At 46.8% G+C, this 25,869-nt stretch overlaps 1 protein-coding gene across 1 annotated transcript in view; it reads left to right on the top strand.

Moving 5' to 3' along the window:
* The window catches only part of SPNS3 (SPNS lysolipid transporter 3, sphingosine-1-phosphate (putative)), a gene marked incomplete at both ends in the record, with an annotated part of 55,605 nt that extends 30,528 nt beyond the window's left edge, over positions 1-25,077 (top strand). Inside the window, 4 exons of the mRNA XM_080922259.1 lie at positions 18,509-18,574; positions 23,808-23,906; positions 23,992-24,163; positions 24,995-25,077. Of these exons, the coding sequence (XP_080778385.1) occupies positions 18,509-18,574; positions 23,808-23,906; positions 23,992-24,163; positions 24,995-25,077 (420 nt within the window). The remainder of the gene's footprint in view (positions 1-18,508; positions 18,575-23,807; positions 23,907-23,991; positions 24,164-24,994) is intronic.
* Positions 25,078-25,869: the final 792 nt, after the last annotated feature.

Here is a 25,869-nt window from a genome sequence, read left to right as displayed (position 1 = left end):
AGCTGGCTTCAAAGTGATGGAGGTCTGCCTGCCTCTGCCCTCTGAGCCCTAGGTGTGATGGGTGTGCCACCAACTGGCCTCCCCTTCTCTTTCTTATTCAGTCCTGGCCCCTAGCCCATGGGATGGTGCTACCAACATTCAGGATGGATCTTTCCACCTCAGTCTCTAGAAACATCCTTGCAGACATCGCTGGGGCTCATCTTCTAGGTGATTCCAAATCCAGTCAGCAAGTCAGCTCGAGATGCCAAGAGGCAGCTGCTGTGTGCCAGCCTGGGCTTCAGGACAGAGGTTTAGGTTGCTGACTTGAAGCTGGGAGTTTGAATGAAGTCACTGAAGTGAACATAGTGTGGGAAGAGAGGCCGCGTGAGGACAGCCTTCCGGGTACTCACAGGCCAGAGGCTGGGGGTGAGCGCATGGCACTGCCATCCTGATGACAAGGTTGCAACCAACACTTTACACTTCCATAGTGTATTAAATTAAACATATGTATAACACACTAGTTTTTCCTCAATAGTTCCAATATATTATTATATATTATATACAATATGTACTATCTATATAATGTGTATGAGTGTTTGGTCTGCATGTATGTATATGCACCACATGTCTGCAGAGGCCAGAAGAGAGTGTTCAATTTCTTGAACTGGAGTTTCAGATGGTTGTTGGCTGTGTAGGTGCTGAGAGCTGAACCCAGGTCTCCTGCAAGAGCAACCAATGCTCTTTACTACTGAGCCATCCTTCTAGCCCCAACACTTATATTTCTTTTTAAAAATTATTTATTTATTATATATAAGTACACTGTAGCTGTATTCAGACACACCAGAAGGGCATCAGATGGTTGTGAGCCACCATGTTGCAGAGCAGTCAGTGCTCTTAACCACTGAGACATCTCTGCAGCAGGTTTTATTTTTTCTGACATTGTTATCTATGTTTTGTGTATGCATGTATGCATGTGCCTGTGTGTGCAGGTGTTATGATATTCATGTGGAGGTTAGGAGACAATTTGCAGGACTCTGTTCTTTCTTTCCACCATGTTAGTGGGGAGTTGAACTCAGATTGCCAGCCCTGGGAGTAAGGGCCCTCATTCAATGAGCTATCTCACAGGTCTACTTTACAATTTTTGGAACAGATTTGTTGAGATATAATTCATATACCACAACTCATGTATTTAAAGTGAGTACCTCATGGTTGCCTGTGAATTCAGAGCTGTGTGATCATTCACACATCAATTTTCCCTTTTGAGATAAGGGCTAACTATGTTGCTCAGATTGGCTTTGAACTCTTAGGCTCAAATGACTGTCCTGTCTCAGCCTCCCAGGTGTTGGGACACCAGGTGCCTGCAACTATGCCCAGCTCCTGCACTGACTTCAGAGCCTTTACATCACCCCAGAGAGAGACTTTGTATCTACTGGCAGTCACTGGCTGTCTTTGTTACTTTTCTATTGCTGTGATAAGATACCAGTGGCACACCTCTTCCAACAAGGCCACACCTCCTAGTCCTTCCTAAACAGTTCTGTTCATTGGGGACCAAGTATTCAAACATATGAGTCTACGGGAGCTATTCTCATCCAAACCACCACATTCTACTCCCAGGCCCGTGGAAGAGTGGGCTTTGAGATTTCAAAGGCCATGTTGTTAAGAGGTGTCACTGTGTCATGGTTGTTGTCTCTTAGATACGGCTCCAATGCCATACCTGCCTGACGGTTGCCATGCTCCCCACCAAGATTGCCATGGACTCTAACCCAGTGAAACTGTAAGCTCCAAAATGAACCCTTTCTTTTATAAGTTGCATTGGTCATGATGTCTTATCACAACAATAGAAAATAACCCAGTTACTCCCCATCTTTACACCATCTATGCTTTTTATCCTCAGGCCTAGGCAACCACCAGTGAACCTCCTGTCTTTGTAGCTTGCTCTTGCTAGACACTTCCCAGAAACAGAAGCACAGACTGTATGTTGCTTGTGTGACTTTGACCGATAGGAACTGAGGTGAAGTCAAAAGCATTAAATCCAAATTAATTGTGAAAGTTTGGATTTACTGATGGAGACCAGCTATGAAAGAGAATACTAGCTATGTCTCCCCCCCTTCTCTCCCTAACCTTCAAATTCTGTTATTTTTTATTTTTACATTTTTCTAGAGTTGTAACATCCACAATCTGTTCTCTGTGCATAATCCCAGTAGCTGCTTGACAGTGGTCCCATATTTAAATGAAGACAGTGCTCATTATCAGTCTGGATATATAGACTCTGTCACTGACTCCTTTAGTTTGTGTCACCTTCTCAGCACGTGCGTTTCTGGGTTCAGTGGGCTGAAATAGCTGAGTATTTTTTTATTTTGCTCTGCTCAGATGGAAACCACTTGTGCATGAGAACCAGCTCTTCCTGTAGTGCTAGTCCCTGGCCCTTGGATTCCGCAGGCTTGGGGGCTAAGCTGACAGAAAGGCTTATAGCTCTAAGCCATCATTTCTCAAAACGGGTGTTGCGACCTCTTTGGGGGTAAAATGACCTCTCCACAGAGATCACCTATCAAATATCATGCATATCAGATGTATACAATATGAGTCATAACAGTAGCAAAATTACAGTCATGGAACTGCAACAAAAATTATTTTTTGATCAGGGGTCACCACAGCATGAGGAAATGGGTTAAAGGGTCTCAGAATTAAGAAGGCCGAGAACCACCTCGAGCTGGAAAGCTCAGAAGCCTATAGCTATAGGCCATAGAAGCCAGAGTCCAATGACTACAGACGCTCAGTTGGAGGGACATTGCTCTGGCCTTTGATTGCCAGTGGCTGGGCACTCCCAGCTAGCAAAACTCCCACTGTGTTTAAGTGACAGTGACGGTCAGCAATCAGCAGCAACCAGCTAGTGTTATAGACCCTTAAAGCTTGGTAGCCCCCAGACCTATTTAGGGTCTTTGGCTCTTTATAGCTTCTGCTTTCTCTGTATTTTCCACCATCCCTCGCTGTCCACACCTCCTGTGGTCACTAACATTTCTGCCTTTGGTATTTCCTGCAACTGTTCAGCAGCTCTCCTGCCACCAAACAGCTTTGGCCACTGCCTCTGCTTGCTGCCACCATCACCGTGGTCATAATGCTGCCAGCTCAGTCTACCCACGACAGATGCAAGTAAGCAAGAAAAGACTGTGTTCTAGCTTCACTGGGCAGCCTGGGAGAGTGTCTCCCAAAGTGAGTCAAACGGCCTTATATAGACATCGAAGAATTGTGGTCTGACTATATGATGCAAATGTGGCATTATCATGGACTCCAATCATAGCACACCTGCAAGTTCTACCGGCCAAAGGCCCCGTGTGGGGATCAGTTATAGGCTCAGCCAACACTGTCATGAACTTCTTTCCTGGCTTGAGAGAAGTGCTACCGGGTAGCTGGGGCGTCTGGAGTTCTCGGGCTTGTGATCCGAGCTTCCTGGAGTAGGACTAGACCATGTTCTGTAGCAAGAGTCCTTCTCGCTTACAGTTTCAGTGGCCATTATGGTTGAAATGAAGTGTTCTCAGAGTAGTAGTAGAAGACTTAAAAACAATCAGGTGTTGAATATACCTTTAATTCCAGCATCCAGACTTGCTGAGGCAGGAGGGGGTCAGTTCAAGGTCATCCTGATTTGAGAATTACCAGGCCAGTCAAAGATATCCAGTGAGATCTTCACTGTAAACAGTAAAACCAGGGCTTGGGGTGTAGCTCAGTTGGTAGAGTACTTGCCTAAAATGCATGAGGGTTCGATCCCTAGCTCTACATAAACTGAATCTAGGGGTATCTGTCTGTCCAGCACTCAGAGATGGAGACAGGTCATCCTTGGATACACATATCAAGGTTATAGGAGACCTCCTACAATCTCCCCAGCTACAACAGCAAACCAACTCGGGTCAACTAACAACGAAAACAAAAACAAAAAACTCAAATATGGGTAGGCTGTCTTGGAGGCCTGTTGTTTGCTAACAGGCTTCTTGGCTGACATTTCCCTGACAGAGGCAGCCAGGCATGGGCAGGGGCCTGACAGCTGCCACTCAATGGTCGAGTGGCTTGCTGCCAGTAGTTGAATTTATTCGAAGAAAATAAATATCAAGGAGTGTATCTCAAGGAATCATCACAAAATTAGCATTCCCTAAATACACTGTTTATTTATTCATTCTCGTGTGCATTCCAGGCCCAAGGTTGATATCCAATGGCTTCCTCTATTACTCTCCACCTTCTGAGACAGGCTCTCCCACTGATTCAGCTAGACTGGCTTGCCAACAAGGCCCAGGGGTCTTCCTTTTCCCCAGCCCTGCCTCTGTTTAGTGGGATTATACTCAGAAGCCCCTACTCCAGGATCTTTACATGGATACCCGGCATTTGAATTCAGGCTGAGCCATGAACAAAGCACCAATGTTAGAATTCTTTCTCTCTTTAATTCTTTCTATAAAAAATGTTTTGTGTATCAGTGTTTTGCCTAAACATATGTATGTATACCATGTGCGTGCCTAGTGCCCATGGGAACCAGAAGAAAGCATCAGATTCCCTGTAAACAGAGGCACAGATGGTGGTGAAACATCATGAAGATGCTGACAAAGCCGGGGCCTCTGAAAGAGCAGCAAGTGTTCTTACACACTGAGCCCTCTCTACAGCCCCCAAATTACCATCCTTAACAGTGCTTACCAGAATTGTCTTCTTATGATGGTTAATTGTGAGTAACCCCAGGCCTAATGCTTTTAGGAAAGTTTGGGCTCCTCTAATCTGTCCCTTTACCACACAATCCAGGCTGGCCTCAAATTCAAACTAATGATCTTCCTGCCTCTATCTCCCAAGTACTAAGATCACAAGCATGTACCCTGGTGCCCACCCAGCTCTCCCACCCCTTTTAAAAATTTTTATTTTTATTTTATTTTTTTTATTTTTTGGCTTTTTAAGAAGGGCCTCACTACGTGACTCTGGCTGTCCTAAAACTCACTGTGTTGACCAAACTACCCTTGAACTCAAAGATATTCTCCTGCCTCTGTTCCCCAAGTGCTGGGATTAATGGTGTATGCTACCATGTCCAACCTTGATCTTTAAAATCCTTAATACTGGCAGGGTGTGGTAGTTTACACCTTTAATCCCAGCACTGTGAGTTTGAGGCCAGCCTGATCTATAAGGTGACTCCAGGATAACCAACGTTACACAGAGAAACCCTGCTGGAAAAGCAAACATAACAAAACATCCTTAACACTGATCCTTTTCCCCCTTGTGGGTACCCAGATAGTTCATGATTTTTTTTTCCCTTGAAAACCAATAGTTTAGTCAGTTGTTAGTCTCTATTGCTGTGTAACAAATCACTCCCAAACAGAAGTATAAAACGAACATTGCCGTCTCAGAGTCTATGTGGGTCACTTGGGATTTTGTCTCTCTCAAGGGTACAATTGAGGTATTAGCTCAAAGTCTGTGTTTCAACTGCAAGCTCAGCTAGGGAAGGCTGCCAGGAGCAGTAAGATTCGGATCTATGGGTGTTCAACTCCCTTTCGTTGCTTGTTGTTGGCTCTCAGTTTCTTGATATGTGGATTTTTTTTTTTTTTTTTTTTTTTTTTTTTTTTTGGCCTCAAACAGAATAGGCATGGTCTTTACCATTGAGCTATACTCTATCAGAATTGCTTCCTTTGCTTAGTGGTTTGCTCCATCAAAACATAGAAGACAATGGCTAAGAAGAAAAAGACAGTATTTTATAGCCCAAGCACAGAAAAGTCACCCCACCCTCTTTGCTGTAATATACTTTTTCAAAGCAACTTGCCAGGTACAGTTGACTCTAGGGGAAGGGGGACTGACTACAGGGAAAGGGCTTAAGGAGGCCACTCCTCACAGCCAGGAAGTGTGCCTGAGGAAGGTGCTCCATAACATCTTAGAGTTGGTCGTGACTGCTTTTCCTTCTGCAGAGTCAGTAACCGGTCCTTCCTCATTTTATCTCTTGAGTATTTCTTAGACTTAACAGTTTTCTTTTTCTTGTGCTGGATCATGGTTGGGACTGGTACTTGGATGAGGCAAAAAGACATCAACGGAGAAGAAATTCGAGAAGGCTCCCAAATCTTTGGTCCTAAAAGCGGGCTCCTCCTTAGTGCCATGTCTCTGCCTCCTTCTACCTAGAGCCCTGCTCTTTCTCATCCACCTCCATGTCATTCATTTCTATGATTCTTTGTGTCCTCTTATCAACTACCAGAAAGTGAGGTTATTTTCTTTTTTTTTTAAATTGAACAACTTTATTTTAAAAAACAAAGATAAATGTATAGATTTTAAGCATTTTTGCATAAAAGTATACGAATACATTTTTGTCAGTACTTGATTTTTTTAAAGGTTTGATAGTATGCATAAAAATCTTACTAGTTACAATGAGCATAAAGTACATGTAAAACAAGATGTAACCTGGAAATAGTCAAAGTTTTCTTGGTGTGTAAAGATTAAGCATAATGATTTTTCATTTTCTTTATTTCTTTTTCTTTTTGGCCTTTGTTTTTTTCTTGAACTTCATATAGTCTGTGAGTTGTTTCTGGGGTATTCAGAGCTTTCTGGGTTAGTATCCAATTATCAGTGACTGCATATTATGTCTGTTCTTTTGTGACTGGATTATCTCACTCAGGATAATATTCTCTAGATGCAACCATTTTCTTGAGAATTTTATAAAGTCATTGTTTCTGATAGCTGAGTAGTACTTCATTGTGTAAATGTACTACAATTTTTGTATCCATTCATCTACTGAAGGACATCTGGGTTCTTTCCAGCTTCTGGCTATTATAAATAGGGCTGCTATGAATATTGTGGTGCATGTGTCTTTGTTGTATGTTGGAGCTTCTCTGGGGTATATGCCCAGAAGTGGAATAACTGGGTCTTCAGGCAGTACTATGTCCAATTTTCTGAGGAATCGCCAAACTGATTTCCAGAGTGGTTGTAACAGTTTACAACCCCACCAACAGTGGAGAAGTGTTCCTCTTTCTCTACATCCTCGCCAGCATCTGCTGTCATCTGAATTTTTGATCTTAGTCATTCTGGTTGGTGTGAGGTGGAATCTCAGGGTTGTTTTAATTTGCATTTCCCTGATAGCTAAGGATGTCTACCACTTCCTTAGATGCTTCTCAGCCATTCGATATTCCTCAATTGAGAACTTTTTGATTAGCTCTGTACCCCATTTTTTAATAGGGTTGATTGATTCTCTGGCATCTAACTTCTTGAGTTCTTTGTATACCTTGGATATTAGGCCTCTATCTGATGTGGGGTTGGTAAAGATCTTTTCCCAATCTGTTGGCTGCTGTTTTGTTTTCTTGACAGTGTACTTAGCCTTACAGAAACTTTGCAATCTCATTAAGTCCCATTTCTCAATATTTGACTTTAGAGCACGAGCCATTGGTATTCTGTTCAGGAAAATTTCTCCTGTGCCTATGTGTTCTAAGGTTTTCCCTACTTTCTCTTCTAATAATTTCAGTGTACCTGGTTTAATGTGGAGATCTTTGATCCACTTGCACTTGAGCTTTGTACAAGGAGATAAGAAAGGGTCTATTTTCATACTTTTGCATGTTGAGTGCCAGTTGGACCAACACCATTTGTTGAAAAAGCTGTCCTTTTTCCATTGAATGTTTACAGCTCCTTTGTCAAAAATCAAGTGACCATATATGTGAGGGCTCATTTCTGGATCTTCTATTATATTCCATTGAGTCACGTGCCTATATCTGTACCAGTACCATGCAGTTTTTAGCACAATTGCCTTGTAATATAGCTTGAGGTCAGGGATAGTGATTCCCACAGATATTTTCTTGTTGTTGAGGATGGATTTTGCTATTCTAGTCTTTTGTTATTCCAGATGAAATTGCACATTGCTCTTTCCAACTCTATGAAGAATTGGGTTGGAATTTTGATGGGGATTGCATTGAATCTGTAGATTGCTTTTGGTAAGATGGCCATTTTTACTATGTTGATCCTTCCAATCCATGAGCATGGGAGATCTTTCCATTTTCTGAGATCTTCCTTCATTTCCTTCTTTAGAGATTTGAAGTTGTCATACAGGTCCTTGACTTGCTTAGTTAGAGTCACACCAAGGTATTTCATATTGTTTGTGACTATTGTGAAGAGTATCTTTTCCCTAATTTCTTTCTCCTCATATTTGTCCTTTGAATAGAGGAAGGCTACTGATTTGTTTGAGTTAATTTTATGTCCAGCCACTTTGCTGAACTTGTTTATCAGCTGTAGAAGTTCTCTGGTGGAATTTTTGGGGTCACTTATACACACTATCATGTCATCTGCAAAAAGTGGTGTTTTTACTTCTTCCTTTCCAATTTGTATCCCTTTGATTTCCTTTTGCTGTCTAATTGCTCCTGCCAGGACTTCCAGTACTATGTTGAATAGGTAGGGGGAAAGTGGGCAGCCTTGTCGAGTCCCTGATTTTAGTGGGATTGTTTTAAGTTTCCCACAGTTAAGTTTGATGTTGGCTATTGGTTTGCTGTATATTGCTTTTATTATGTTTAGGTATGGGCCTTGGATTCCTGCTCTTTCCAAGACTTTTAACATGAAGGGGTGTTGAATTTTGTCAAATGCTTTCTCAGCATCTAGTGAGATGACCATGTGGGTTTTTTCTTTGAGTTTGTTTATATGGTGGATTACGTTGATGGATTTCTGTATATTAAACGATTCCTGCATCCCAGGGATAACACCTACTTGATCATGGTGAATGATCGTTTTGATGTGTTCTTGGATTTGGTTTGCAAGGATTTTGTTGAGTATTTTTGCATCAATGTTCATAAGTGAGATTGGTCTGAAGTTCTCTTTCCTTGTAGGGTCTTTGTGTGGTTTAGGAACGAGGGTTATTGTGGCCTTGAAAAATGAGTTAGGTAGTGTTCCATCTGATTCTATTTTGTGGAATAGTTTGAAGAGTATTGGTATTAGATCGTCAATAAATGTCTGATAAAATTCTGCACTGAACCCATCTGGACCTGGGCTTTTTTTGATTGGGAGGCTTTTGATGACTGCTTCTATTTTTTTAGGTGTTATGGGATTATTTAGATGGTTTACCTGGTCCTGGTTTAACTTTAGTATCTGGTATCTGTCTAGGAATTCATCCATTTCTTCCAGATTTTCCAGCTTTGTTGAGTATAGGCTTTTGCAGTAGGATCTGATGATTTCTTGAATTTCCTCAGTTTCAGTTATTATGTCTCCACTTTTATTTCTGATTTTGTTAATTTGGATATTCTCTCTTTGTCCTCTAGTTAGTCTGGCTAAGGGTTTATCAATCTTGTTAATTTTCCCAAAGAACCAGCTCTTGGTTTTGTTGATTCTTTGAATGGTTCTTTTTGTTTGTATTTGGCCAATTTCTGCTTTGAATTTGATTACTTCTTGCTGTCTACTCCTCTTGGATCTATCTGTTTCCTTTTGTTCTAGAGCTTTCAACTGTGCTGTCAAGTTGCTGGTGTATGCTCTCTCCAGTTTCTTTTTGGAAGTACTCAGAGCTATGAGTTTTTCTCTCAGTACTGCTTTATTGCATTCCATAGGTTTGCGTATGTTGTGTTTTTGTGTTCATTAAATTCTACAAAATCATTAATTTCTTCCTTTATTTCTTCTTTGACCATGCTGTCGTTTAATAGAGCATTATTTAGTTTCCATGTGTATATGGGCTTTTTGTTGTCTTTGTTGTTATTAAAAACCAACCTTAGACCATGGTGATCTGATAGGATGCATGGGAGTATTTCAATCTTCTTATATCTATTGAGGCTTGTTTTGTGACCAATTATATGGTCAATTTTGGAGAAGGTGCCGTGAGGTGCTGAGGTGTATTCTTTTGTTTTAGGATGATATGTTATGTAGATATCTGTTAATTCCAGTTCATTCATAACCTCTGCTAGTTTTACAGTGTCCTTGCTCAGTTTCTGTTTCCATGATCTGTTCATTGGTAAGAGTGGGGTATTAAAGTCTCCCACTATTATTGTGTGGGGTGCAATGTATTTTTGGGCTTTAGTGGGGTTTCTTTTATGAATATGGTGCTTTTGTATTTGGAGCATATATGTTAAGGATTGAGAGTTCCTCCTGACAAATTTTCCCTGTAATGAGTAAAAAGTGTCCTTCCTTATCTTTTTTGATAACTTTTGGTTGAAAAATCTACTTTATTTGTTATTAGAATGGCTACTCCAGCTTGCTTCTTGGGGCCATTTGCTTGGAAGGTTTTTTCCCAATCTTTTACTCAGAGATAGTGTCTGCCTTTGTCTCTGAGATGAGTTTCCTGTATGCAGCAAAATGCTGGATTTTGTTTATGTATCCAGTCTGCTAGCCTATATCTTGAGTCCATTTATGTTAACAGATATCAAAGAATAGTGGTTGCTGTTTCCTGCTATTTTTGCTTTTAGAGGTAGAATTGTGCCTGTGTGTCTTTCTTCTTTTGGTTTTCTTGCTTAGGTATTTTCTTGTTTTTACTAGGATGTAGTTTCACTCCTTGTATTGGGTTTTCCATCTATAATTCGTTGTAGTGCTGGGTTTGTGGTAAGATATTGTGTAAATTTAGTTTTGTCTTGGAATATCTTGGTCTCTCCATCTATGGTGATTGAGAATTTTCCTGGGTACAGCAACTTGGGTTGGCACTTGTGCTCTCTTAGGGTCTGCATGATGTCTGTCCAGGCTCTTCTAGCTTTCATAGTCTCTGTTGAGAAATTGGGTGTGATTCTGATTGGTCTGCCTTTATATGTTACATGACCTTTTTCCCTTACTGCTTTTAGTATTCTTTCTTTGCTTTGGGCACTTGGCTTTTCTGGTCCACTTTATTTGAAGTTCTGTAGGCTTCTTTTATGCTCATGGTCATCTCATTCTTAAGGGTAGGTAAGTTTTCTTCCACGATTTTGCTGAAGATATTTACTGTGCCTCTTAGTTGATATTCTTTGCCCTCTTCTATTCCTATTATCCTTAGGTTTGGTCTTCTCATTGTGTCCTGGATCTCCTGGACATTTTAGATTAGGAACTTTTTGGCTTTTGCATCTTCTCTGACTGTTTTGTCTATGTTTTCAATATTGTCTTTGGCCCCTGAGATTCTCTCTTCAATCTCTTGTAGTCTGTTGGAGATGCTTGCATCTGTGACTCCTGATTTCTTTTTTAGGTTTTCTACCTCTAGGGTTGTCTCTTATAGTGTTTTCTTTATTGTTTCAATTTCCATTTTAAATTCCTTCTTCAATTCCTTCATCTCTTTGGTTCTGTTTTCCTCTAGTTCTTTGATTTCTTTGAGTGTTTCCTCTTTAAAAGCTTCTATTTCTTTATGCTTTTCCTCCCCTTCTTGTTTAAGGTTCTCTATCATCATCTTGGGGGGGCACATTTTCTCGGTGCTCGACCCAGACCTTTCTGCACCCCGGCTACTCACAGCCCAGTCTCACCAGGCCTGTGTCCCTGGATCTCCTGAGGTTATTTTCAATGTTTTAGTTCCATGTTGATGTTGTTCGTGGTTTTCCTCCTCTATTTAGTAATATTTCTTTAGGTAAGTCATCTCCTTTTATGTCTTATCCTACTGAGTGCTGACTTTATCTGTAAGCACTTTCTGTATTGAATTCATATCCTTCTTACATTATTCTGAAACAATTATAAGAATGTTTGTGTTCCTTCTCTTATCATCTGCCTTCTAGGTTGGAGTCTTTCCCCCCACCCCATTTCCTTGCCTCCCTCCTTCTCTCCCTCCCTCCCTTCCTCCCTCTCTCCTTCCTCTCCTATATGTCTGCAGTTCCCTTGGTGTGTACTGATCACATTCCCCTACCCTGGGTGTGGGTAGCTCTGCTCAGACACTGCATTGACTGAGCTTCCAGAGTTTCTGACTCTGGTCCAGGCTTCTCTGTGGCTGTCCTCTTATGCATCAGGGCTGTAGTTTGAGCATTAGGCTCTGTAGACTTTTCTGTCGCCTGAGGAAATTACAAAAGCAGGTAGTAGGAAGTCTTTGTTAGAGCACCTGGGCTCTGCTCCTAGCCGGGATTTAGGTAAATGCAGTGTACAGCAGAGCTCTTCTGCGTAATTGGTGGGTGCATCCCCTTCTGGAATAGGGGGTTGCCTTCTGGCTGGTGGAGGCAGGGCAGAAAAGGTCACTTTCCCCATTTCTGCAGCCACTTGTTCCTCTGGCTCTATGTTAAGACACCTCTAGGCAGTATCTTCTCCAGTGAGGAGGGTTTTGTACCATGGCTCAGGGGAGAACACTGAGAAGCACACACTGCAGAATCATCTGCCTTCCTGCTTGCCTGCCAGTATTTAATGTTCATTTCATTAGAATTTGTTCTTTGTCTTTGGTGAAAAACTCTTTCTCCTGCCTTACTGCTTTTGGCTTCTAGAGCCACCATCTTTACCTGGGAGCTGCTCCAGATGACCTTCAAGGTCCTCTTCAACCCAAACTTGATGAGGACATCGAATTTGCTCCCTACCCAAGGTACAATGGAGCAGAGCCAGCATGGGCATCCTCGAGGCAGTTAAGATTGACTGAGGTGGCCGTCCACTGGAGCCGTGGCCACGGGTCCTCTGAGGGTTGACTCCTGGGTCAGTGCCAGCAGTCGTACCACAGATCTTCAGAATTCTCCTATCATTCCCCAACACTGCCCTTGAGGACTTCTGGGAGAAGCTTCTTTGCTTTCTGCTCTTTGGGCTTGAGTAACCAGCACCCCACCCTCAGACTGCCTCATTGGGGTGTTAAGAGGCCCACCACCTTGCCAGGATCCAGCAGGTGTCTCTCCGTGCATGGCAGCACAGCCCACCAAGAGAGTTCATGCCCTGACAGGATTCCCGGGGTTGGGGGGGACCCCAGAGCTTGCTGCCTTGCTTCCCAGCTGCCAGCTTACCAGGCTGTTGGGTGGTTGATGGACTCTGGAGACCAGTCAGTGCCCTTGTCCCCCAGGCCAGTCCCTGCCATTACAGGTTGGCCAGCCTCCAGGTAGAGCATGCCAGCCACATGGCTGCTTACTGGCGGACAGGCTGTACTCGGGGTCTGTTCTGGCTGACTCAACCATACTGAATGTGGCATTACCGCATATGCGGGGGAGGTTCTCTCGGTTTGTCCTGCGTACCATGAGTCCAGAGGGAACGGTGGCCTTCTTCCTTCCCAGTGGATCTTAGAATTTATTCATCAAAATGCTCAATTTGAAGGTTGGGGTGGGCTCAGATTGCAGAGACAGGTTCTTGGGGGTTTACATCTGCCTTTGTGTGTGCGCCTTCCTTTGTGCATATATGTGTGATGACAGTTGTGCGGGTGTGAAGGAATGAGTGTATGCATGTCTTGTGTAAGGATATATAGAAATTGAGTGTGTGTGACTTGCTGGCCACTGTGACCACAGTGTTGTGTGGGTACATGGTAGGCTGCTTTCCAGCTAATGCTCAGCCTGTGACTGTACTAACACCAGTACTAGTTTGTGCATTCATTGTGTAGTTTGGTTTTTGGTCTTTCCACGTTGCCCAGCCTGGCTCAAACTCTGGGGCTCAAGTGGTCACCTGCCTTAGCCTCCCAAACAGCTGGACCTTATAGAGAATTCCATACCTAGTACCACACCTGTTTTGATATTTTATATATCTCCTCTGTTACCTTCATATGTGTATGCATGTGATATGTGAGGGCTGTATGTGTACTCAGGCTTTGAGTGTGTGTGCATGTGTATTGAAGTTTACATGCATGTGTGCGAGGCATTGCATATATGTAATTGTATGTGCAGAAGTCCATGTATGTTTATGTTGTTGCTTGTGCATCTGGTATGTTTGTGTGGATAACTGGCAGTGTACACATGGTGGTGTATGTGCAAACTTCTTTGGCTAAGATGACTAAAGCCAGACATACTGGTTGTCACTGACCCAGTCAAGGATGAAATGTCAGAGGTCAGGGGCTCTCCAGCACAGGCCATTTCTCAGGCCCCGGGCAGTGTTCCCAGGACCTCCTACCCATCAGGAACTGTGGGTGCAGGGAAGCCACCAGATCCCAAAGAGGAGATCAAAGCAGAATTAGATTTCCCCTTTGGAAGTCCCCTCTAGGCGGGTGTTGGGGAGATGATAAGGCCTGAAAAACTGGAGAGACCTGGATCAAGCCGTCAGCAATGGACAGGAGGAGTTGGATTGAAGGAGTGTGTAGGATGCAGAATGAGGAGTCACGTAGGGTCAGCAGGTGCTGGGATCGGCCTGCCTCCTTGAATCTAAGGGAAAGCAGCTGCTGGCAGATGATCTGTGCCTGTGTCCTGGCTGGCTCAGCCACAGTGGGCAGGAACAGTGATGGGGAGGGCAGGAAGAGAAGCAAGTTAGAGGACATGTCAATGTGAGATGTATGTGACTGTCCAAGAGGGACTTGGACCTGAGAGAAAAACAGTTGACCAAATTCTTCAAAACTGGAGATCCATAACTATACCTTTGGTGTATGTGTATTTGTGGTGTGTGTGTGGTACATATGTGTGCATGTATAGTATGTGGTGTGTGTGATGTATATGTGTGTGTGGCATGTGTGATGTATGTTTGTGTGTGGGGCATATGTTTGTGTGTGTGTGTGTGGTGCATGTGATGTGTGTGTTGTATGTATCACATGTGTGTGTGGCACATGTAATGTATGTGTGTTTGTGTGTGGTGCATGTGATGAGTGTGTGTTTGTGTATGTGTGGTGTATGGATGTGTATGTGGTATACATGTGTGTGTGTTGTGCTTATGCCATGGTACATGTGTGGAGGTCAGAGAGTAGCTTGGCATATTGGTTCTCTCCTTCCACCTTTGGAATCCAACTCAGGATAAAACTTGGGGTCATCAGGCTTGTTGACAAGAGCTTTTACCTGCTGCGCAGCTGAGCCACCTTGAACAGCCCTCGGTGTATTTGCTTGTCATTTTCATTTCTTTCTCTGTGACTTTCTTTGTTATATGCTACTTCACTCTGTAGCTGAGGCTGGTTCAATCTCTCAAGTGCTGGGATTACAGGGTATGAGCCACCATGCCTGGCCTCTTTTCTTTAATTAAAATAAAAGTGTATGCGTGTATGTGTGTGTGTGTGTGTGTGTGTGTGCCACAATACAAGTGTGGGGGTCGAAAGACAACTTGTAGGAGTTGGTTCTATTCTTTTTTTCCATTTATTTATTTATCCATTCACTTTACATCCTGATTGCAGTTCCTCCTCCCTCCTCTCCTCCCAGTTCTATCTTCACATACCCCCTTCCCTATTCCCCCTTTCCTTCTCCTTTGAGAAGGTAACCCCCCCAATGGGAACCAACCTGCCCCGGAACATTAAGATTTAACAGGCGTAGGTGCATCCTCTCCTACTGAAGCCAGAGAAGGCAGCCCAGCGAGGGGAAAGGGATGTAAAGGGAGGCAACAGGGTCAGAGTCAGCCCCTGCTCCAGTTGTTAGAGGACCCACATGGAGACCATGCTGTACATCTGCTACATATGTGTAGGGGGCCTAGGTCCAGCCCATGCATATTTTTTGGTTGGCGATTCACTCTCTGTGAGTCTCAGTGGGCCCAGGTTAGGTGATTCTATAGGTCTTCTGGTGTGTCTTTGACCTCTCTGGCTCTCTCGATCTTCCTCCTGATCTTCCATAAGACTCCCTGAGCTCCATCTGATGTTTGGCTGTGGGTCTCTATATGTTTCCATCAGTTGCTGGATGAAACCTCTCAGAAGACAGTTTTGCTAGGTTTCTGTAAGCATAGCAAAGTATCATTAATAGTGTCAGGGGTTGGCTCTCTCCCGTGGGATGGGTCTCAAACTTGTCTAGTCGAAGGTTTTGTGAGGGGGTTGGTGTCCCCATGCCTCCACTGGAAGTCCCACCTGGATATAGGAGGTGGCCATCAGCCTCTCTATCTCCGGATGCTAGAAGACTCAGCTAGGGTCACCTCCATAGACTCCCAGGAGCACACCCTGTTCCAAAGATGCCCCCCATCAATTTCTCTCCCCTCTCCCAGCCCTCTCGCCCCCTTCCCACACCTAACACCCCCTGTTCTCCTTCTAACCCCCATTGGAAACAACCTAGATGTCTCTCAACCAAAGAATGGATAAAGAAAACACAGTACATTTATACAATGGAATACTACAAAGCTATTAAAACAAAAACGCCATGCAATTTGCAGGCAAATGGATAGAACTAGAAAATGTCATCCTGTGCTGAGGTTACAGGCATGTTGCTGAGGTTACAGGCATGTTGCTGAGGTTACAGGCATGTGCTGAGGTTACAGGCATGTGCTGAGGTTACAGGCATGTGCTGAGGTTACAGGCATGTCCTGAGGTTACAGGCATATACCACCATGGCTTCCTTGGTTTTTATTTGAAGCCATCTGACTATACCACGGAAGTCATTGAATGAGGACTGTATTGTACTCTGCCTGTGGAGACAATGTGTGTACAAATGTGTATAACCAGGTTTCCAGTTGCAGAAGCATGGTGTGCTAGTGTCTGTCCAGGCTGTGTAGTGAGAGAAACCAAGGCCCCAAGGTGGGTGTGGGGGACCTTCCCAAGGTCCCCAAGCAGGTGTCCCACCCTTTTTTGGCGGTGCCACTCCTTGAGCCCAGAAGGCTGGGCTTTCACTGCCTGAAGAGCCTCTGTAATTATGGGATTAGGAGGCAGGCTCTCTCCACCGGCCCTCTGCCCCTCAAAGCCGCAAGTAGAGTGATGGATTTGGTGGCACAGTGCCTGTTTCCAGGTACGTCTGGAAACCTGGCACCTCTAGGCAGCTTGTTCATCTTGAAAGGCCCCATTGTGGCTGCAACCTTCCTCTAAAGGGGCTCTATTTTGGGACCAAGATCCACCCTAGTCCAGCTGGAAGAAGGAAGAGGTACATTTCAGGATGTCCTGTGGGTGTGGAGGCAAGAGTAACACCACCCAGGAGGCTATGTTCCTGTGGCAGTGGGTGTCCAGCCTGTGTGGAGGAAGAGAGGACTCCAAGGTGGGCTGAAGGTGGAAAGGAGAGGTTCCTGGCCCAGGTAGAGATGAGTGGATGATGGCACACCATGGGGAAGGGAGGTGCGCTGGGCCAGGCTTTCATGTGGTCCAGAATCTGGGTAGACAGGCCCTGTCAAGATGGAATGCAGGGCTGTGGCCTGCCTGGGCCTCACCCGAGTCCTGCCCACCAGTGACTTCCTGCTTCCCACTACTGTGGGTGCCCAGCCTTTGTCCTAGGCCTAGAAGGAGACCCACCCTGACCTCAAGGGCCTCTCAGTTAGGGTACCCAGGGCCAGAAGCAGCAGCCACAGGCATCTGGGTTGGGTGGCGAGATCACAGGAGCCGCTTTGCCTCTATTCTGCTCTTCTCTCACCAGATGGGTCTTTTTTCTGCCCCACCCAGTGTGGCAGCACATTCCAGCCTCCCGCTACTGTACACAGGACATGTCTGCCAGGCATTGTTTGTAGGGCTTCTGTCTAGTGGGTTCCTGCAGCTCTTCCTATTGCATTCTGATGGCCCCTATGTATCTGCCAGGGTCACCTTTGTCCAGGGCTCCCTCCCCATCTGATTCCCCCCCATCAGCCTTTAAAGCACAGTTGCCATTGGAGGCCCCTGGGAGTTGTTTAGGCCAAAGGCCTTCCCAGTCTCACTGAGTACAAGGCAGGCACAGAGGAGAAGGCATGTCTGCACAGTGGCCCTTGGGCCTGGTGATCTGACCTGTGACATGGGGATGGTATCCTTATCAAATTACCTGACCCAAGACGGTAACGAAGTGGCCGGTGCCAGGCGTGTAGTAGGTGTTCTTTCTGCTGGTGTTGCTCATTTCTCCACCTTTGTGAGATCAAGCTTCTGGGTTCCCAGGCCTGTGCTGCTTTGGGTATAGCCCCGTGACTCCAGGAATGACTAATTCCACTCTGGCAATAAGCCGGAGCTGGGAGAAGTGAGCCTTTCCTCCTCTTTCTTCGGTTGCTTCATTAAGCTCTTCTTGAGTGAGGGGGCTGAGGATTTTCCTAATCCGCTGGCACGAGGCAAAACAGTGCAGAAAGCTGGGTAAGACGGGCCAACAGTAGAGGATATGGGAGCCAGGCAGAGGGTGGCACTGGACAGGGGCCTGAAGTTTTGTGTTTCTAGTTGGCTTTGCCCTGGACCAGCTATGACCTGAGAAAAATCTTGGCCGTGGCTAGGGATTAGCTGTGTCTGCACAATGGCTGTGCTAAGGCTTGCTCTGCGGGATGGGGTATGAGGAAGATGTCTGAGAGAAGCCTTTTGAGAGTTCCTGGGGGGCTTACTGGATACATGTAGTCCTCCAGAGAAAACAAACAGAAGGTGGTCGAGTTGAGACCTTGGCCTTCTTGTCCTGAGTCTTCATGCTTAGAAATGCTCTGGTAGTCCCGTTGCCTCCTTCTCCTTCTGTGGCTCCATGGGTGACCCCAAGGCCTGGGTCTTGGAGGCTATGAACTCAAGATCTGGTGCTCATCTTGGGGGTCTCAGTGGCAACCGGTCTATCCATCCTGGGAGTCACTGTTCCAGACTCTTCCCACCTGCCAGTCTCCATAGTGCCTTCCTCTGGGGGAGTTTCAGTTTCCCCTCTGCACAGTTGAAGCGGAACTGTGGGAGGGGTGGGTGCCTGAGGTGGGGACAGTCATCTAGGCCATCCTCTGTCCACAGGTGTTCCTGGCTCTTGGGGAGCTCCTTCTGTCTTGCAACTGGGCAGTGGTTGCTGTTATCCTGTTGGTAGGTATGGGTTACACTTGGTTCTGGCACTTTTAAGTAGCCTGGGGATTGGGAAGGACTTCAGAGGCCATGGGGCGGGAGTTAAGGTTACTTTTCAGTTTCTATAGACAAAACACCCTCTTTCAAACATTCTCAAGTGGTTCCTCTCTCATCCCTGCACATAAGTATGTGGAAGCCCAGAGAGGGTTGGTACCTGGACCAAGGTCACACAGTGGCAAAGCTGTGAGTGAGGACTGGCACCACAGGTTTTCTTTCCTTCTCTGCCATACTACTTCTTAGTAAGTGGGCTCCTTGGCCTGTACTTTATAGTCACAGAGAGGGACACTGCACTTAGAGCACTGGCCACTAAAGCCTGCTGGTTCCAGCCCATCCCACCTCATGGAGTACTCAAAGGGCCGGCTGGGCTACGATGAAACTGGATGCTGTTCTTTCCCCGTGAGTTTGGTGTCCAGAGTCCAGCTTGCTCCTTCCCCAGCTCCACCCTGTGCTCAGCCTCTCCGCTGCCTCTGAAGAGGCACAAGAACTTTGAACATTATGAAAGTCTGAACCCTGATTGATAACAGACCTCCTAAGCCTAGGAACTCTGAGGGCCCTCCTGCTGTCTCCTGGCAGACTGGCACAGCCTAGCACTGGGTATAGGGTTCTGGGTGGCCAGGCCACAGATAGAAAGCTGTCCGGTGAAGAGGCTCGGGCTGGAGTCCTCTCCAGAGACAGCCCTGCTTCTGCCCTATGTTGCTCACGAGCCATGTGACTCTAGGCAGGTTGCTTTGTATCTCTGAGCTTTGGTTTCCTGATAAGGGAAATGGGGATGGAATGTCAGTACCATTGTTGAGAGAGTGGAGGAGAAGACAACCTATAGAAAGTTTAGCCCAGTATCAGGCACAGGGGTTAATGGGTACAATTCCTATTGTGACCCTGAGGTTTCCATGGCTCTTCTATCTCCTAAAGTTGTCTTGAATCTGGGTGTGGAAGGACCATGGGGATGTATGTTGTTTAATCAGACAACAAGGTCTGATTTAACACTATGCTGACAGGATGTTCACTTCCTGCTGTGGTTCAGGCTCAGCCCTGTCTTTGGCTCTAGCAAACACATCACTAGATATAGCTAGTCTTCCCTGCCCCTCCCTCTGCACTGGAAACCTAGGCTCCAGGCCAGACTCAGCCACAGACCTGGCAAACGGCTTTGGGCCTCAGTTTCCTTGCCTATAAAAAGGTCTAATCATTACCTGCCTAGTGGGGTGAAAGAGACAGCCCGAGGGAACACGGCTGTCTACATAGCTCATCCTCAGGCGGTTTAAGCCACACTGAACCTGTCCCGCACAGCTTCCTCTGCTTACCCCCCACTGTGATCCCTTTTCCACATGACAGCCTCGATGATATGTGAAGGCTACATGGTATCCCTAAGTGTGCCTCTGCTGGAATCATTAACCTGGCAGAGCCAGGTGCTTTGCATTGCTTAAGAGGAGGGTGCTCACAACTTTGAAGGCAGGAGAGGGTGGTTGTGGGGACCAGCTAGAATCTGGACTATGGAGAAGCTGGCTGACCACATGCATCCCAGCCTACAACTCTCCGAGCCCTTCATGGCTTGGAGGCTTCTGCTCTAGCCAGCTCCCTGCCCTTCCCCCTGCCTTCTCTTCAGTCGTAAGCCCAGTGGCCCACAGTGATCTTTCTGTACTAGAAGAATGGGGTGGGGGTGGCCGGGAGCACAGTCCTTTCAGCTCCCACGAGTTAGAGGGGTAGAGAATATACTATGCAGACATGGCAGAAAGCCAAGTTGCAGGAAGTAGGGAGGGGACACGTGTGGAGACTGAGGTCCCACGGAGAAAGCAGATCAGGAAAAGGACTCATGTGGGGACAGGTTGTGCAGGAAGTGGAGGAAAGGCCCTCGTATCTACCCACGCTTGCTCCTAAGCAGGAGGTGAATTTCTCTTTTGGTTGTTATGAGGGCATTGTCCATTTAGGTGGACAGCTCTTGGTAGAGCAACGAGGGTCTCACAGGAAAATGAAGTAGAGACTGTGGTTCCTGGGGGGCTGGTACCTGAGGGTAGGTGAGGAGAGAGGATGAATAGCAGAGCTTAGTCAGGAGCGTTCTCGAAAACTGCCTTTCATGACTGTCCCCGCTACTTACAATTAGAGACAAATCGTGACCATCACTTGACCTCTCCGTGAGAGCCTCAGCTCAAACGCACAATAGATAGATGGGCAGGTAGCTCCTGCCAGTGTGCTTTAGGCCAAAAGGACTCAGCGGGCTAAACCCGTACCCTGTGTGTTCCTAAGGAGGTGGCTTCTAATCCCCACCAGTCCTACCTCAGGACACTACTCTCTCCACAAGGGAGGATCTAGGCTCCTTTTAGACGAGTTGTCTCCAATGACTCTCACACTTCATTCTTCCTGAGTCAGGCTTGGAGGAGTTTGTCACTGATTGCGGGCTCTTTGTCCTCATCATCTGATTGGGTGGGTGGAGAGTCAGTCAGTATAGGAACTGCATTGCTAGCCGACTTCCCACAGAGGCCTGACCCAGTAGTCTTCAGCGCAGCTTCTGGGTTTTCATAGATATCTCTCCAGCCTTCAGGTTCCTTGCAAATTTCTCCTTATTCATCTCCTTGTTCACTCATCTTCATGAGGACCTCATGCCCTGCACCCTCCCTACACATCTCCTTCTGGCTTGGTTGTGCCTGAGACAATCTTTTCTCCTGGAAAGACAAAGAAGGTGTCTCTCTCCATCCCTAAATCTGCTCCAGAAGCCTCCAGCTGCCCCTCCCAAGCTGCTGCTCTGTGGCTCTCTTCCTCCGAGTCCTGAACAGAGGGATGCTTGAGTAGGAACTGTATTACCATTCAGGGTTATCTGGCCACAGGGGTTGAGTTGGGGAGCACAGAAGGCAAGCTGCCAGGAAAGCTGTCCTTAGTGATTGTCTCCCCAACTTTCTGTAAGGCGGTGGCTGCCTGTACCTCTCTTGCCCCGGGCTATAAAGGGAGCTGCTTTTCTGAGAAGGGCGAGCCAAAAACACAGGTGTTTTTGTCTCAGAAGCTGGTGAACCTGGAATGTTGAAAATCCAAAAGCCACTCATTTTCAAAATTACCCACCTCCAGCTTGCCAGGGGATGCTAGGCCTGGCGGCGTTTGCAGAGTTACAGGCACCCAGAGGATACCTGTTTCCCTATACTGAGAACATATGGTGACATCTTACAGAGACCTTACTCGGGGTGGGGGGGGTGATCTGAGCAGCCCCAGCCCCATGATGATCTGTGTGGAAGCTTGAGGCCTCTGTGTAGGAAGCCAAAGCTAAGCCCGTCTCCCCAGAGCCACCCATGACTAATCACATAATTATGGGGTGAGAAGGAAGTCCTGAGAAGGTGCAGAGCTGTGGCGGGTGCCTCCTGCAGTGCTGGCAGATCCTGGAGATGGCAGGAGGCCCAGCTTTTCTTACTATGTGGGGAGAGAACCTTGACCCCAAAGACCACCGTACCATCTGGTGGCCCACAATTAGCTCCCCAGCTCAGCCCTGCCCACCTACAAGCTCCTTTCCAGCAGACCTCCTCTGTCTGGTAGAGTTCTGGAATCTAGAGTCATATTTTGGGGTTCCTACCTTCCTGTGTCCCCTTTGACTTCTCTTTGTAAGACATTGATTCTCCTGCCCATAGGCAGGACCACTAAGGAACCTGTCTTATTAATTTTTTTTTTTTTTTTTTGAGATAGGGTTTCACTAGATAGCACTCATTGGTCTGGAACGCTATATAGACCAGTCTGGCTCCAGCTCATAAAGTTCCACCTGCCTGTACCTCCTCCCTGTTGGGATTAAAGGTGTGAGCCACCATGGCCTGCTTCTGTCTTCTCAGCCTTACTGTCCACCTTTCAAAGGCTGTGCAATGAATACGTCAACATGGCTGAAATGTCAACTCCTCTCATCCCTAACAGCAGAGGGTCAGGAGGCCAGTCCCTTGGAGGAGAAAGCCTGCCATCTAGTCTGAACCCTGTTACTTCCTGGCTGAGCTGCTCTGGGCAATTTAATTACCTGTCCTGTGAAGGTTTTCCCATCTATAAAATACAGGAAATGCTCATATCTCCTTCATGACTTGTTGGAGCTGATATATAAAAACACATGCAGGAAGTAGCCATTAAATGCTATTATTATTATTATTATTATTATTATTATTATTATTATTATTATTTACAGACAGATTCAGATAATGGATGCTGAGGTTTCGGAGACAAGACTCTAGAGCAGCAATCTCCTCTGTGGCTGCTGTAGTAGTGAATAGCCCTGAGCTGGCAAGTTTTCTCCTGAGACTAGTCTTTCGAAAGGTTCTATTTGACTTCCTTGGTCGGCAGATTTTCACTGCCGTCCCTCGTGTGTTATGGTACTCCAGGGACTCAGGAGAAGTTAGGGGCTTTGCTATTAGTAGTTTGAGAGGTAAGGAAATGGACCAAAAAAGGACCCCTCCCAGTTCCAGAAACATAACTGTGATGCCTCGTATATGTGTGTGTGTGTGTGTGTGTGTGTGTGTGTGTGTGTGTGTGTGTGTGAGAGAGAGAGAGAGAGAGAGAGAGAGAGAGAGATCAATAGTGTGGCTGCAGTGGGCCCAGTGAGGGAATGCCGGCCAGGCAGGAAGTACACATGCCCAGAGCCTTCTGCCGAGCAGGGTTGGTACTCATGTGAAGCTGCTGAGTGTAAACTGAATGACACTGAGCATATCCCTCAAGGTGGGTACTATCATTATCCCATTTAGAGAGGAGACAGGAAAGGCTGAAGCTACTTGCCCAAAGATGCACAGCTAATGGGTAGGGATCTGGAATGGACCCCAGACTGTCTGACTCCAGAAGTCACATTCTTGATGCCCTTACCTTCTTGCACGGAGCTGTGTGAGTCTCCCTGGCACAGCTGCCCTGCACTGGTCACACCTACCTGCACTGATCTCTGGAGCCCTGAACTGAGATACTGCCTACCACTGTGTTCATAGCCACACAGGCTCTCCCAGCTCAAGTATAAACTCTCAAGAGTGTCTCTGGTCTGTGGTGGCTCCTTTCCCACAACCCCTGTCCTGGGGAGGCTTCTGGGGCTTCAAGGGGCTTTAGTCCTGGAGTGTGACTCAGGTCTTGAAAGTCAGTAGTAATCCTTCCTGTCCATTCTCTGATCTGTTCAGTCTACACACTCTGGGCAGATGGGAACAGGGGGAGCAGACAGCGGTACCCTGCCTTCCCTCAGACTCAGCTCTGGGGCTTCTGTGTTTTGCAGTCCGTGGTGGTGCCCAGGTGCCGGGGCATGGCAGAGGCACTCCAGATCACAGTGGCCCACATCCTGGGAGACGCTGGCAGCCCCTACCTCACTGGACTTGTAAGGAGGAACTTGGGAGGTCCTGTTCTTGAAAAGGTCCTGGGGTCACCTGGTAGGCCTGACAACACCCCTCTCTCCATGGCAGATCTCCAGTGTCCTGCAGGCTGAGCGCCCCAACTCCTACCTGCAACACTTTCTCAGCCTGCAGCACAGCTTCCTATGTTGTGCCTTTGCCATTGTGCTGGGTGGTGGCTGCTTTCTGCTGACTGCACTGCACCTGGAAAAAGACCAGGCTCAGGCCAGGCAATCGGACAAAGGTACTCCTACCCCTTGCTCCCCCTGCCAGGCTCCAGGTTGGCGTCATCTGGACTGGTAACTACCTCTGCCTCTGGATGGTCCATTCCAGAGCATTCATTATGACCCCTGCCAGGTACCAGGCAAGATAGTGGATTACTGGAGAGAGAGAGATGGAATTAGGCAAGACAGAGCCCTCATGGAGCTGATGCTTTACTATCCAGAGACAGACCAAAACCAGAAAACAGGAGGGAAAAATGTTTGACATAAGAGCTATAGAGACAAAAGACAGGGAAAGGGGTTGACAAGGACAGGTGATGTGGTCCCCATTGAACTGGTGACATTGGAGTAAAAGAGCAAAGAGGAAAAGGAGTGAGCCAAGCATCTGTCGATTGGGAGGGGCTCCAGGAGGTGAGAACAGCTTGTGCGAAGGTTCTGTGGTGGGAATGTGCCTGATATGTCGGGGCCTGACAAGGTGACCAGTGAGACTATACTAGAGATGAGGGGGATGGAGGGGGTTGAGGGAAACAGGGAAAATGGCCTGTTGCTTTCACTTAGAGTGAGATGGGGGCCCCTGTGAGCTTTCCAGAGAAGAGGTCCTGAAGGCTTCTGTGAAACCATCCCCAGGGCTGCTGTATTGAGAACAGAATTCAGAATGCCAGACTTGGGGCAGAGATGTCTCCAAATGCTCTGGACACTGGAGCTAAATCCTCAGGGGTGGCACTGAAGGAAATTCATTTGGGATTTATGAAGCCAACAGAACCTCAGGGACTTGTAATAGATTGTCCCCAGGGCTGGCCTCCAGGCCTCTCCTGCCTCTTTTGGGCTGACTAGTCATCTTTTGCTTCCCGCAGGAACTCTGGACGACAAGGACATAGCCAGCAGGAATACTGAGAGCCAAGGGCTGCTAGTTGACACCAGCATCTCAACAGAGTAGCCTTGAGCCCCTGTCTTGCAGTGAGCAGTCCACATCCTCCTGGGGGCCCCACCCATCTTGGCTGTGACTCTGGGACCCCAGCTAAGCTACATTTGCCACTTTTTCAGTCCCTGCTAGAGAGCTGCCAGGGCCCAGGAGCTAGTTGGATTGAGCTGTCACCACCCTCTGGGGAGTCTGGGCCCTGTGTCTGCACCCACCAGGGAGACCAGGCCCTCATTAAAGCATGACCTCAGATTTCAGGGCTTCTTAGACCATCCTGTTATTTATAGCCATGTGAAGCCTCTGCAGGAAGAAGGGGGAGAGAAGAGGTGGGCAGGCCAAACCAAGGATTCATGGTGGCCTTTACAGTGGGGATCCTGAGGGAGTTGCTCAGCTTTGGGTGTCTCCACCATTACCTTCCCACGCAGACTTAGCTTCTCCTGTTTGCAAAGGCACAGGGGACACACAATACCCCTCTGTGAGAATTCATCATCCGAATGAGAGGTGGTCTTGGAGGTGGATTCCCTGTGGCTGCTGGTGGGGACTGTGCAAACTACAGAAGCAGTGCCTCCTAGCCACATGCAGAGTGGCTCACATGACTGTTCACACATACCCCTGACATAGCCCTCCTTCTCTTCAGCATATGCTTTGACCTCAGCATCTCCACAGGGGTTGGGGGGTAGCTCTATGGGACCCATGCTTGGCCCTGGGTTCTGAGCAGCTGGGCTCAGTGGGCCCTGCAGGAGGTCAACAGCTTCCAGGCGGGCAGCAGCAGGGAGGCATGTTCTTTCTGCCTGTGACCCCAAGCTCTGT

This window comes from Micromys minutus, assembly GCF_963924665.1.
Source record: "Micromys minutus genome assembly, chromosome: 10".
Taxonomy (NCBI): Eukaryota; Metazoa; Chordata; class Mammalia; order Rodentia; family Muridae; genus Micromys; species Micromys minutus.
This window is presented reverse-complemented; position numbering and strand designations above follow the sequence as displayed.